Source organism: Anolis sagrei, chromosome X (assembly GCF_037176765.1).
Source record: "Anolis sagrei isolate rAnoSag1 chromosome X, rAnoSag1.mat, whole genome shotgun sequence".
NCBI classification, from domain to species: domain Eukaryota; kingdom Metazoa; phylum Chordata; class Lepidosauria; order Squamata; family Dactyloidae; genus Anolis; species Anolis sagrei.
The window spans coordinates 54,650,089-54,664,748 of record NC_090034.1 but is presented as its reverse complement, the minus strand read 5'-3'; the positions used below and the strand labels follow the sequence as shown (position 1 = coordinate 54,664,748).

Below are 14,660 nucleotides of genomic sequence, written 5' to 3'. Positions count from 1 at the left end.
GCTTTTTCTTTCTTTTTCACCAACTATAGGAAATTGAACTTAATGTGAATTGAATGAAACTGAATGAGTGTAGGGCGAGGCAACATTCCCTCAAAACATGAAGGCTTTTTATTATGTTTCTTGTTCTAACGGTAACCAATGGGCCCGTTGTGCGCATGAGCAGGGAGGTTGCCGTGCGCATGCGCGAGCGGAATCATGTTTTCCCCCACTCTGTCCACTCTGTTCCCTACTTCCTTAAGGTCGTGCCACGTTTAAGGTCGTGCCAGTCTTCCTGGGATAACATCGTTTTCAGTCTTCTGTTAAACTTTTTGTAAACAAGGAGGAGAATCCAGAATTTCGGTGCAGCTATTGAATTTTAAAGTATTTAAAATTCTTTATACCATAAAGTAGAAATATGGCGTTATGATTAACTCGTTCATGTTGATCTTATATAGACAGGTTTCTGCGTTTTGGGTTTTCTGTTAAGTGTTTCCTGAGGCCTTGAGGGCGAATCTACACTGCCAAATAATGCAATATAGACGCCTATCATGCAGTTCGATGCATTATATAGTGGGTGTACTCTCTCTTGTACAGTTCAGTGCATTCTGTGCAAAGTGTAGACCCTATATTGCAGCTCAATGCATTCTATGGTCAGCGTAGAGTCCCAAAATATAGCTTAAGCAGTGGTTCTCAACCTGTGGGTCCCCAGATGTTTGGGCCTTCAACTCCCAGAAATCCTAACAGCTAGCAAACTGGCTGGGATTTCTGGGAGTTGTAGGCCAAAACACCTGGGGACCCACAGGTTGAGAAGCACTGGCTTAATGCATTCTATGTTCAATGTAAAGTCCTATAGTACAGTTCAATACATTCTATGGTCAGTGTAGAGTCCTATAATGCAGTTCAGTATATTCTGTGGTGAGTGTAGTCTCCTGTTACATAGTTCAATACATTATATGGTAAGTGTAGACCCTATAATGCATAGTTAGACTGCATGAGAGTAGATTCTTATAATGTAGTTCAGTGCATTCTACTATCAGCGTAGAGTCCAGTAATGCAGTTCAATGCATTATATGGCCAGTGTAGATTCCTATAATGTAGTTCAGTATATTCTATTGTCAGTGTAAAGTCCTATAATGCAGCTCAATGCATTGTATGGTCAATGTTGACTCCTATCATACAGTTAGACTGCATTCTATGAGTCTACGCAATCCATGTAACGCAGTTCCAAGCTACATTATACAATCAGTGCGGAAGGGGCTCCTTTTGGCAGTCTTCCATGGAGCTGAGTCCCAGTTCAGCGACTCTCTCTCTCCTCAAAACACACCCGTTGGCCTGCAGGGCGTGGGAGGCACCCGCCCTTTGTATCCCCTGATCCGTTTCTGACCCTTGCCATCATTTTCAGGCTTGAATATCTATTTGTGGTGACACTTGGAGAGAAGGGAGATGAGGGCCGCTGGGCTTCTGCTCTCGGTCCTTGGCATCGCAGCTGTTTGGGTGGCCTTCTCCTGGAGAGACACCTTCGAGCCAGGTAGGAGCTGCAGAGGAACGGGTGGCCATCTGTTGGGAGGGTTCGGATTGTGTACCCCGCCTGCCTGGCACAGCCCATGGGTTTCCCTGCCAACTCTAAGACTCAATGAAGGCCGACACTTGTTGGCAGGCAAAATACCGTATATAAACAAGTATCAACCCTGCTGGGTGAAGAGGTGAGGATCTTGGCGGGAAGTCGTGGGGCTGAAACAAGGGCATATTTCAATCCCATGACTTCCCACCAGGACCACTTGAGTATAAGCCGATGGGGGGCATTTTCAGGCTAAAAAAGGGCTGAAAATCTTGGCTTATACTCAAGTGTATACGGTACTCTACTTTCCCCTTTGGCCGTATTTCTTTTTCTCTCCCAGACAGCCTTTCCGGGGCCCGGGTTCTCTTGACTGGCGCCAGCGATGGGATCGGGGAACAAATGGCCTACCATTACGCCCGGTTCGGGGCACAAATTGTCCTCACCGCCCGGAGGGAGGCCATGCTGCAGAAAGTGAGAACACATCCAGATTCAAAGTCTGGGATTGGGGAAAGATAGAGCTTGGGTTGAGTTCTAGAGCCTCCATGCATACCAATATCTGGTTCTAAGGCCCCCATGGATTCCAGTACCGGATTGCGTCTGGTTTGAGGACTCCCAAGAATACCTATGTTTAGTTAGGTTTGGTCCTAGGACCGCCTTAGATATTAATGTTCGTGTTGGGTTCTAGGAACCCAGTGGATACCTATGTCTGGTTGGCTTAGTTCTAAGGCCTTTAGAGGAATCAACGTTTGGATAGAATTAACATGCTCTAAGTTCCTCTCTCTCGTTCCTCTCATGGATGGGGTTCATGGACTCATGTTCTAAGAATCAAGTGTTTTCCTGGTTTCCTGTATTGCTTCAAGAATCAAGTGGTTTCATGGATTCATGTATTTTTGGATCTTGGGTATAGCTGCCATGTACTTTTGATCTTCTCGGTTGCTGTGTTCTTTCAAGAGTCCAGTTTAAAGATCTTGCTTACATTCTGGTCTCGTGGATTATTGCTTCCAAGTCTTCCTAAGTGCCTTGTGTTACATGGATTATATTTTGTATTGACTTCTTATCATTTTTGCTGAAGCTACATTTATACCTTAAGAAACTGCTTTGCTTATAACTGAGCTCTGGGGTGTGAGATTGGTTTAAAGGCGCCTTTCCAGCCCTGCTGTGTGACAGTTGGGTTGGGTTCTAGAGCTCCAATAGATACCAAAGTCTATTTGAGTTGGGTTCTAGGTCCCTGTGGCTATTGATATCCGGTTGGATTGGGTTCTAGGGTTCCCAGGAATACCAATATCTGGTTGGGTTGTGTTCTAGGGTTCCTATGGATACCAATACCTGATTGGGTCTGATTCCAGGACCCCCATAAATACCAGTCTCTGGTTGGGTTAGGTCCTAGGGCCCCTATGGATACCAATACCTGATTGGATCCAATTCCAGGACCCCCATGGATACCAATATCTGTTTGCATTGGGTATTAGGACCCTCGTGGATCCCCAAATCCATGGATGCTCAACTCCCATTATATGCAGTGGTGAACAATACGCATAAAATGGCAAAACTAAGGTTGAATTTTGGGGTTTTTCAGAAATACTTTCAAGCCATGGATGGTACAGCGAACCAATTGTACTAGGAACCATCCCTATCGCACATGGCTGGATTTCTCCCGGTTGAAGAAGTCCATAAATGGTGGTTGTTCCTTTTGCTTTTGTCCAGGTGATGGCCAAATGCCTGGAGCTGGGAGCCAAGAAGGCCGTCTACTTCGTCGCAGATATGGCTTCTTCCGCAGAGCCAGAAAAGCTGGTCCATTTTGCCTTGGAGGAACTCGGTGGGTCCTCAAACCCCAAAACTACAACTCCCAAGTGATGTCAAAGTGCAGTACTTCTACGCGATTCTAACTAACCCTTAGGTTCACACTGTATGGATGAATTGGGATAACAAGTTGGACCTGTTTTTTCATCGCTTTCTGCCAATGACAAATCTGCTTTTCTTTCCCATCCTTCTTTTTTTAGGGGGCCTGGATTTTGTGGTCCTCAACCATGACGGATCGAGCCCTTTTGAGATGTGGGCTGGAGACATGGACCATCTGCGTTGGCTCATGCAGGTGCGGCTGGGATTTGGGAGGGCCCTCCAAAGGCCATCCAGTCCATCCCCCTTCTGGAAGGCACAATCCAAATCCACCCAACAGAATTATTATTACAATTATTATTATTACTAATATTATTATTAATATTAATATTCCTCTCCCTTCCAGGTGAACTTCTTCAGCTATGTGGCCCTCGCCTCGGTGGCTCTCCCTCCCTTGGCAGAGAGCAAGGGTTCACTAGTGGTGGTCTCTTCCCTGACAGGTGAGTGAGTGCCCTTGGGAAACTACTGCTCCCAGAGACCGGCCACCAATTAGCCAATGCAAGGAAACAAGGCTTGTCCCGTCCTCCTCCATGGGACTTCCTTCCTTCCTTCCTTCCTTCCTTCCTTCCTTCCTTCAAAGATGGAGACATGGCTCTCCTGTCCCCTTCTCTCATCCTTCCTTAATCGCTTCACTAGGTTATTCTTCTAAGCAAAGCACAAAGAATAACCTCCTCCACTTTGATGCAGTATTTAGTATTTTTTCCCTCTCAGGAAGAGTGTCCACCCCCTTCGTGGCTCCTTACTCGGCCACCAAGTTTGCCCTGGAGGGCTTCTTTGGCTCCTTGCGCCACGAACTGGTCATGCAGCAGAAAGAGATCAGCATCACACTCTGCTTCCTGGGCCTCATCGACACCGAGTCGGCCATCAGCAAAACGAAGTGAGTTTCAGGCAAATGGTCCTAGAGTCAGAAGGAACCACCAAGGGCCATCCGGTCCAGCTCCCTCAGATAGATAGATAGATAGATAGATAGATAGATAGATAGATAGATAGATAGAATCCTAGAGTAAGAAGAGACCCCAAGAGCCATCTAGTCCACCCCATTAGATAGATAGATAAATAAATAGATATATATATATAGAGAGAGAGAGAGAGAGAGAATCCTAGAATTGGAAGAGACCCCCAAGGACCATCTAGTCCAACCCCATTGGATGGATGGATAGAGAGTTGGAAGAGATAATATCCTAATATATAATACTCTACTATAATAATACTATAATGTAATAATATATTTATCCTATAATATAATAATATAATATATGCCATATCATAATATATAGTAATACTTAACAATATTTTCTTATTTATTTATTTATCTCTCCATACGGAGACTCAAACAGCTCACAATTAATACATTACAACTTCAAATATGCAAATATACAATAATAAAATAGTATCATTCTATATTATTATATATTATAGGTAGTATTATATTTAATATGTTAGTACTACTGTATAGATGATGATAATAATACATATTGTTAAAAAAGGTAACGTTTTCCCTTACATTAAGACTAGTTGTGTCCGACTCTGGGAGGTGGTGCTCATCTCCATTTCTAAGCCAAAGAGCTGGTGTTGTCCATAAACACCTCCAAGGTCATGTGGCCAGCATGACTGCATGGAGTGTTGTTACCTTCCCGCCGCTATTGATCTTCCTGCCGGAGCGGTAGCTATTCATCTACTCACATGTTTTCGAACTGCTAGGTTGGCAGAAGCTGGCCTAAGAGGGGAGCTCACCCAGCTCCCTGGATTCAAACCGCCAACAAGTTCAGCAGCTTAACCTGCTGCACCACCAGGGGCCTTTAATATTATATTATAATACCTTAGATGATTCTGATAATACACAATATTTCTTATAATTATGAAATAATACACTGACAGATATATTATGGATAATACCTTAGATGATGAAAGTAATACTTATTATTATTATTATTATTATTATTATTATTACTTAATAATAATACATTATAATACCAGATTATAATATATGAAATTTATTATATTGTTATGTAACAATAATACATACTGGCTTATAAATATTATTTATACCTTAAATCATGATAATACATTGAACTTATTATTATTATGTAATAATAATACACTGACAGATATATTATATTATACCTTAGATCAGGCATAGGCAGACTTTCTAACTTGAGGGCCGCATGCTGGCAGCTGCCCAGTGATGGAAGGAAGGAGGGGAAGAAGGAAGAAAAGAGAGATGGAAGAAGGATGAAAGGAGAAAGAGGGAAGGAGGGAGGAAAGAGAAAAGGGAGGGAAGGAGTGAATAATGAAAGGGTGGAAGAGGAGGATGGAAAGAAGGGAGGGAGGGAAGGAGGAAGAAAAGAGAGAAGGAAGGAAGGACAAAAGAGTGGAAGGGAAGGAAGGGAAGAAGGAAGGGAAGAGAGAAGAAAGGATGAAAGGGTGGAAGGGAAGGAAGGGAGGAAAGGAGGAAGGAAAGAGAAGGAAGGAAGGACGAAATGGTGGAAAGAAAGGAAGCAAGGAAGGGAAGGAGGAAGGAAAGAGAGAAGGAAAGGTGGAAGGGAAGGAAGGAGGGGAAAAGGAAGAAAGGGGAGAAGGAAGAAAGGGGGAAAGAAACGAAGCAAGAAGGGAAGGAGGAAAGAAAGAGAAGGTAGGGAAGGACAAAAGTGTAGAAGGGAGGGAAGGAGGAAAGGAAGAAAGAAGGAGGGAAGGAAGGACAAAAGAGTGGAAGAAAAGGATGAATGGGAGGGAGAGAGGGAAGAGGGAAGGAAGGAAGGACAAAAGAGTGGGTGGGTAGGATGGATGGAAGGCAGGAAGGGAGGAAAGAGAGAAGGAAGGACGAATGGGGGGAAGGGAAGGAGGAAAGGAAGAGAGAAGGAGGGAGGGAAGGAAGGAAGGAAGAACAAAAGAGTGGATGGGTAGGATGGATGAAAGGAAGGGAGGGAAGAGAGAAGGAAGGATGAAGGGGGGAAGGGAAGGAGGAAAGGAAGAGGGAAGGAAGGAAAGACAAAAGAGTGGATGGGTAGGATGGATGAAAGGAAGGGAGGGAAGAGAGAAGGAAGGATGAAGGGGGGAAGGGAAGGAGGAAAGGAAGAGGGAAGGAAGGAAAGACAAAAGAGTGGATGGGTAGGATGGATGAAAGGAAGGGAGGGAAGAGAGAAGGAAGGACGAAAGGGGGGAAGGGAAGGAGGAAAGGAAGAGAGAAGGAAGGATGGAAGGACAAAAGAGTGGATGGGTAGGATGGATGGAAGGAAGGGAGGGAAGAGAGAAGGAAGGATGAAAGGGGGGAAGGGAAGGAGGAAAGGAAGAGAGAAGGAGGGAGGGAGGGAAGGAAGGACAAAAGAGTGGATGGGTAGGATGGATGGAAGGAAGGGAGGGAAGAGAGAAGGAAGGACAAAGAGGTGAAGAGAAGGAGGAAGGAAAAAGAGAAGGAAGGAAAAAAGGACGAAAGGGTGGAAGGGAATGGAGAGAGAGGGAGGAAGACGAACGGGAGGGAGGAAAGAGAGAAGGGAGAGAGGTATGAAAGGAAGGATGAAAGAGAAGGAAGGAGGGAGGGAGGGAGGAAAAAAGAGGGAGGTAAGGGAAGGAGGGAAAGAGGGAGGAAGGAAAGAAAAGTATGTCAGGAAAGGAGAAAAAGGAAGGGAAGGAGGAAGAACGAAGGATAAGATAGTGTGGGGGGGGGGGGGCTGAGAAAAGAGCCCAAGGGGCCGCATCTGGTCCCCGGGCCTGGGTTTGCCCATACCTGCCTTAGATGATGATAGTAATACATATTATCATAATAATAGTATTATTATCATACATTATAAAAAGACGACTCCCCCTGGCAAAGAAAACGCACAATAAATAGAATATCCACACTCTCTTTTGGACTATAGCTCCCAGCATCCCCTAGACCAGGTCCTTTAGGAGAGGAGGATGATCTAAATGCACCGCTTCCAAGCAGCAAGCATTCTTCTCCATGGATTTCTTTGTGAGCATCCCAATCCCTGCATATTTCCAATTTCCTATTCCTGGACTGCAACTCCCAGCAAGATAAGATAGATTAAATAGAGCTATATAGGTAGGTAGATAAATCAATCAATCAAGAGGACTGCTGGGAGTTGCAGTCTGGTTTCCCCCTTTAACTTTCTCCTCTCCAAGCCAAACCAAGGGGCTCCCTTATTGAATGAAAGACACCCTCCCCCCATTGTGGCCTTCCTTTGTGCTTGTTGTGTCCCAGGGGCAAGGTGACCATAACGGCTGCTCCGGCCTCGGAGGCTGCACTGTCCATCGTGAAAGGCGGAGCCACCCGGGCACAGGAGATCTTCTATCCCTGGACAGTGCAGATGATGTTTCTGTTCCGTGACTTCTTTCCTGACGCCCTCATCCGCAGCAGCTATGTCAACCAGACCGCCAGCGCCTAGACCTGAAGAGAACCCCTCCCCTCAATGTAGGATCCTTCCCGACAGAGGACCGTCCCTTGTACAGACACGAGCAGGTTCATGGAGAAATAGGACTACCAAAACCCCATATTCTATAGATCCCCATGAACGTAGGAAGACACTCTTTGATCCCTCACGACAGATGGCCACCCAGCCTCATAGACATGAGCAGGTTCACAGAGGGCAATAGGGGTATATAGACCCCAAGTCCGACCCCATCAATTCAAACAAAGGCACGATCCGATTCCTCCTGACAGGACCATCCAACCTCATAGCCGTGCACAGGTTCATGGAGCGACATACAGCTATAGCAGTGCTTCTCAACCTTGGGTCCCCAGATGTTTTGGGCCTACAACTCCCAGAAATCCCAGCCAGTTTACCGGCTGTTAGGATTTTTGGGAATTGTAGGCCAAAAACATCTGGGGACCCAAGGTTGAGAACCACTGATTTATAGGATTATAGGACCATAGAGATCCCAAGGGGAAAGGGCTATAGACTGATAGAATCATAGACCTGGGTCTTCAAGGGCCACCCAGTCCAACCCCATGAATACAAGAAGACACAATCCAATCCCTCCCAACAGATGGCCATCCAACTAACAGACATGAGCAGATTCATGGGGAAAAGGGGCTATATACTAATAGAATTCTAGAGCTGGAGGGGGTCTTCAGGGGCCACCCAGTTCAATCCCATCAATGCAGGAAGACTCAATCTGACCCCTCCTGACAGACGGCCATCCAACCTCACAGAGAAAAATAGGACTATAGAATCAGAGTCAGAAGGGACCCCCAAGGACCACCCAGTCCACCCCCTTTAATACAGGACGTTTTACTTAAAATCATGATCACTGGTTACTTGAGTGTTCTGTGTAACTGAGAATCTACTATACAGACCTGAAATCTGGAAGATTCAAATGCATTTTTGAAGTGAAAAAAAAAATGGAAATGAGAGCAGGAAGTGGAGAAGTGTGCTTTTATTCTCTTTTCTTTCCACTGAAGTCACTGTTTCGAACTCTTCTTTTCGAGTGTAAGTGTCAGAATGGGGTGGAAGCGGTCAAGAGTTATAGGTGTGAGGAAGATAGATAGATAGATAGATAGATAGATAGATTCGTGTGTGTGTGTGTGTGTGTGTGTGTGTGTGTGTGTGTATGTGTATGTATATATATATATAATCTATTTTCAAAAGGAAGGTTTGGCCGTCATGAAAGTACTCCATTAGCAGAAATAGTAACGACAATGGTACAAATCACGGACGGAAATCGACAAGGTAAGTATCAAAAAACACCTGTATTTACACCGTTTGTAAACGTGGACTTTTCGGAGGAAAGACACAGCCGCACAAGCCACTCACACCACGATTCACCATACATCCATTGTCCGCACTGTCGAATTGATGCAGCTTTCGCCGTCTCTGCTGAACTACAGGGAACTCCCATCATTCTTTAGCAGCTAAAGTGGTGCCAAACTGCATTAATTAGACAGTATAGATGCACAACCCATTACTGCTGGTTTGGAGGGAAGCCTCTCTCCTCCTTGAGGTCGAGGAACTTGCTGTTTCTCCAAATCTGGGATGTGCAAACCCCAGTTGCAGCCTCTTCCTTTGGCAGAAGGTCTAGCTAAACACTTTAATAACCCAACGAGAAAAAGAAAAGCCCAGGGCAAAATAGGAGAAAAAAACCATTATTATTATTATTATTATTATTATTATTATTATTATTATTCTGTGCCGTGTTATTATAACGTCCCAATTTCATCATTGTTATTATCATTCAACCTATTACTATTTTACCAATGTACTGATGTCATTATTTTTTATTATTTTGCCAATGTCCCAATGCCATTATAATCATTACTAGCATGGGTACCCAGTGTCGCCCGCATTATTTTAAAAAAGTCAATTTTTAATGGTACAAAATGCATAAGGTTGTGGGTGAACTACAACTCACATCATGCCAGGTTAACCCCGAGAAGCTCCACCAGTACGTCCCCCAAAGACCCCCAGTACTTTTTTCATGGTCATGGGGACTCTGTGTGCCAAGTTCGGTCCAATTCCATCTTTGATAGAGTTCAGAATGCTCACTGATTGCAGGTGAACTATAAATCCCAGTACCTACAACTCCAAAATGTCCAGGCCAATTTCCCTCAAAACCCACCAGTATTCAAATTTGGGCATATCGGGTATGTATGTCAAGTGTAGTCCAGATCAATAGTTTGGTACAGATCCATCGGTGTTTGGGTTCATAGTGCACTCTGGATGTAGATGAACTACAGCTCCTATATATCCCTCCAAAGACCTCCAGTATTTTTTGTTGGTTATGGGGGTTTTGTGTGCCAAGTTAGTTTCAGGTCCATTGTTGATGGAATTCAGAGTGCTCTTAGATTGCAAGTGAACTATACATCCCAGGACCTACAACTCCTAGAAATCATGATCAATTTTCCTCAAACCTCTCTAGTATGTTGAGTTGCTGATCAATTCCTCTGTTTGCTGCGTGCCATAGAAAAGAATAGGAAAGGGTTAAGGAAGAGTCATGCAGGGTCATGTCATGCAAATTCCAACTAATTGAGGGAGTCAGAAACACTGGGAGGAAACACACAATATTTAGGATGGAATTGTCCCCGTATGAATGATTTCACTTGGGTGGTGGACAGTATGGTGTTTGTGGAGGACATTGGCAGGGCACTTGGACATGTTCATGGTGCTCGCTGTAACCTGCAATGTCATTGGAGGGGGGGGGCATTGGTGTCAAACTGCTAGGTTGGCAGAAGCTGGGGCTAAAAGCAGGAGCTCTCTGTATATAATTCACTAATATTCACAATATAAGCTATATATCTCTATATACACATGGATGTCTCTCTCTCTCTATATATATATAAGTATTCAAAATGTAAGTAATAATAAAGGCCATACACACACACACACACACACAGTAGTCTTGCTTATCCAACATAAATGAGCCGTCAGAATGTCGGATAAACGAAAATGTCGGATAATACAGAGTCTCCTACTGTTATCTGTCCGATGTGGCGCTAGACACCTAGAATACTAACAACAGGGACTCAGAATTAAGAATTAAGGCAAGGCAACACCTGAGGGCTAGAGGGGCCCAGCAGGAAGTGCGTGGAAATCACAGCTTTCCTCCCTCCTCCTCCTCCTCCTCCTCCTCCTGCCCTTTTTCACTTATTGGGAATAGAGAGACTGTTGAAGAGTGCTCCTTTAATAGAAGGGGAAATGCTGGAGGTAAAGGGGGGCGTCGGATAAGCAGGACTCTCATATATATGTGTGTGTGTGTATAATAATCATAATATTGTCGAAGGCTTTCATGGCCGGAATCACTGTGGTGTTGTAGGTTTTTTCGGGCTGTATGGCCATGGTCTAAAGGCATTCTCTCCTGACGTTTCGCCTGCATCTATGGCAAGCATCCTCATAAGCATTACCTCTGAGGATGCTTGCCATAGATGCAGGCGAAACGTCAGGAGAGAATGTCTCTAGACCATGGCCATACAGCCCGAAAAAACCTACAACAACCCAATCATAATATTAGATATAGATATTGGGCATATGTATAATAATAATAATAATAATAATAATAATAATAATAATCCTTTATTTGTACCCCGCTACCATCTCCCGAAGGACTCGGTGCGGCTTACAAGAGGCCGAGCCCAAATACAACAATAAAACAACAACACAATAACTCAAAAAACAAAGCAATAGCAAAGAATAGCAATACATTAACAACATCCAATGAAGCAATTAAAAATAATGGCCGGGCCAAATGTAATAATTAAAATTAAAAATGCTGGGCATGACAAGGTGGGGTGTTTGGAGGGGGATGGGCATGCAGATATCCTAGATCTTTAATAAAGTGCGTTGGGACATAATGCTAGGAGTTTCCTTATTCTGGAAAGGCACCTATATAGGGGTGTGTGTGTGTGTGTGTGTGTGTATATATATATATATATAGGTATTCAAAATGTAAGAAATAAGAGAGGGAGATATATATGTGTGTGTGTGTGTGCATGTATATGTATAAATAAAAAGAGAGAGTTTATATTGTGAAATATATAAATTTACAACATAATAATAAACTAAAACTTCAAAAAAAAATCTCAAAAATAAAACCAAATTTACAGTCAAAAAGCTCGCTCTCACTTCCATATGGATTGGTTGCATAGGTTGTTTTGTCCTTGTAAGAAGTGAGTTTTGCATAATTCCTGCAACCTTTGGGGGAATTAATTTGATTTCTGTGCTGTTTCTCGACTAAAGGAACCCATTATTCTCTGTTCTAAGGCCTCCCCCCACAAAAGAAACAACAACCAAAAACCAGTAAGGAAACGAGACTCAATGGGTTTTTCTATACTGGGCATTTGATCGAGGAGGAACTTGTCCTTTCCCCCCTCCAATCCCATATTCCCCTCTCTTTCTCAAAAGGGTATTGTAGTGTCACATCATGTCATTCATTTGAGGCGCTTCCATACTGCGCATGTGGTCTTTCCACTACTAAGACCATTCCTGGGACTTTGGGTCGTTTCTGTTGTCCATCCCTGTGTGTTTCTTGGACACACAGCACATCGCATTTCTTATCTCGGCACAGTTCATAGAGCAGTTGTTCTTTGGCAGCTGACATACCTTCAATGTTGATTGACATTATTGTCATGGTTGGTCCTGAAAAGGACCGCTGGTTGTTTTGCTTGCTTGCTTGCATGCTGGTCGCTTCTGTCTTTGTCAAACCAGGCCTCCAAGTCAGCAGTGCCCACAACACTGAAGAAAACAATATCGAAGTCCTAACAGTAGAGCTTAATAACATCACCATCACCTCTGTGTACAAGCCCCCAAATGAAGAGTTCTTCTTCTCCTCTCCCGAGAATTTTGATAGGCACCAAAGGGCGGTAGTAATTGGTGACTTCAACAGCCATAGCCATGTATGGGGCTATGCTCAAGAGGATAAAAATGGAGAGGCTGTCCTCTCCTGGTCTGGACTGCACAAACTATCACTCATCCATGATAGCAAGCTCCCACCATCCTACAACAGCGGGAGATGGCACCGAGGTTATAACCCAGACCTCTTATTTGTGAGCGACAGCATCGTACAGCAATGCACCAAATCAGTGGGACCACCAATACCAAACACACAGCACCGACCAATAGTATGCCAACTGTTCCCAACTATAAGGCCTCAGGAAGTTCGATTTAAACAAAGATTCAACTTCAAAAAGGCAGATTGAACTAAATTCTCAGACATGTTAGATGACATGATCACATCGACCGTGCCAATCCCTGAGGAATACGAGCATTTTATTGAAATCGTGAAAACCTGCTCACGGGCCTTGATACTGAGAGGCTGCAGAACCCACTACCTTCAGGGCATTACTCCTGAAACAGCTGCCTCGTTGGAAAACTATTACAGGCTCCACAACGAAGACCCATTTAGTGAGCAAACCCTTCAGGCAGCGCAGAGCATTGTGTCCTCCATCTCTGAAGCCAAGAAAGAACAGTGGATAAAGCTGATCACAGAGGTCGACATGGGCAGGAGCAGCCAGAAGGCATGGAGACTGCTGAGACGGTTGAGCAACGACCCCTCACAAACTCATACCCATGCCAACATAAAGGCAGACCAGATAGCACACCAACTCTTGAAGAATGGGAAACCCAACTTTGCCACCAAAGTAGGAAAGAAACCAATAGCCAGACAACCAGAGATTGAGAACAACAACCTTCATGAACCCTTTACATCTACTGAATTGGACATGGCTCTAAATAAATGTAAAAATGGCAAAGCAGCTGGCCTGGATGATCTACGGATGGAACAAATCAAGAACTTTGGTCCAAAAGCAAGGCGCTGGCTGCTGGAGCTGATGAACAACTGCACTGCATCCTGTCAGATCCCCAAAATCTGGAGGAAAGCAAGAGTCATCGCCATCCTGAAGCCAGGCAAAGACCGTAATGACCCAAAAAGCTACAGACCGATCTCCCTGCTGTGCCACCTCTACAAAGTTCTGGAGAGACTTATTTTGCATAGAATTACAGAAAAAATAGACCCTTGTCTGATCCCACAGCAAGCTGGCTTCAGAAAAGGCAAAAGCTGCACATCGCAAGTGTTGAACCTGACTCAGCACATAGAAGATGGTTTTGAAAGGCAGCAGATCACAGGAGCTGTCTTCATAGACCTGTCAGCAGCCTATGATACTGTGAACCACCGCCTCCTCCTGAGAAAAATGTATAATATCACAGAGGACTACCACCTCACCCGCCTCATAGGAAACCTCCTACAAAACAGGAGCTTCTTTGTTGAGTTCCAGGGCCAGAGAAGCAGATGGCGGAAACAGAAGAACGGCCTGCCTCAGGGGAGCGTGTTTTGCTCCATCCATGTTCAACATTTACACAAATGACCAGCCACTGCCAGAAGGGACAGAGAGTTTCATCTATGCTGATGATCGTGCCATTACTGCTCAAGCAAGGAGCTTTGAGGTGGTTGAACAGAAGCTCTCCGAAGCTCTAGGTGCTCTTACTGCCTATTACAGGGAAAACCAACTGATCCCCAACCCATCTAAAACACAGACATGTGCTTTTCATCTCAAGAACAGACAAGCATTGCGAGCTCTGAGGATCACCTGGGAAGGAATCCCACTGGAGCATTGCAGCACACCCAAATACCTGGGAGTCACTCTGGACCGTGCTCTGACCTACAAGAAGCACTGCCTGAACATCAAGCAAAAAGTGGGTGCTAGAAACAATATCATATGAAAGCTGACTGGCACAACCTGGGGATCACAAGCAGACACAGTGAAGACATCTGCCCTTGCGCTATGCTACTCTGCCGCTGA

The 14,660-nt window shown here is 44.5% G+C and overlaps 1 protein-coding gene across 4 annotated transcripts; it reads left to right on the top strand.

Moving 5' to 3' along the window:
- Nucleotides 1-211: 211 nt before the first annotated feature.
- LOC132781063 (hydroxysteroid 11-beta-dehydrogenase 1-like protein) lies at nucleotides 212-8,680 on the top strand. Of its 4 annotated transcripts, none has more exons than XM_067473469.1 (8): nucleotides 212-339; nucleotides 1,382-1,507; nucleotides 1,878-2,008; nucleotides 3,242-3,353; nucleotides 3,538-3,629; nucleotides 3,780-3,873; nucleotides 4,145-4,310; nucleotides 7,635-8,680. In XM_067473469.1, the coding sequence occupies exons 2-8, from the start codon at nucleotides 1,423-1,425 to the stop codon at nucleotides 7,816-7,818; spliced, it is 864 nt and encodes a 287-aa protein (XP_067329570.1). In that variant the 5' UTR covers nucleotides 212-339; nucleotides 1,382-1,422; the 3' UTR covers nucleotides 7,819-8,680. The 4 variants fall into 4 exon arrangements, with proteins under 4 accessions (XP_067329570.1, XP_060640979.2, XP_067329569.1 ...); XM_060784996.2 differs by having other exon boundaries at nucleotides 212-360; XM_067473468.1 differs by lacking the exon at nucleotides 212-339 and having other exon boundaries at nucleotides 1,129-1,507.
- Nucleotides 8,681-14,660: the final 5,980 nt, after the last annotated feature.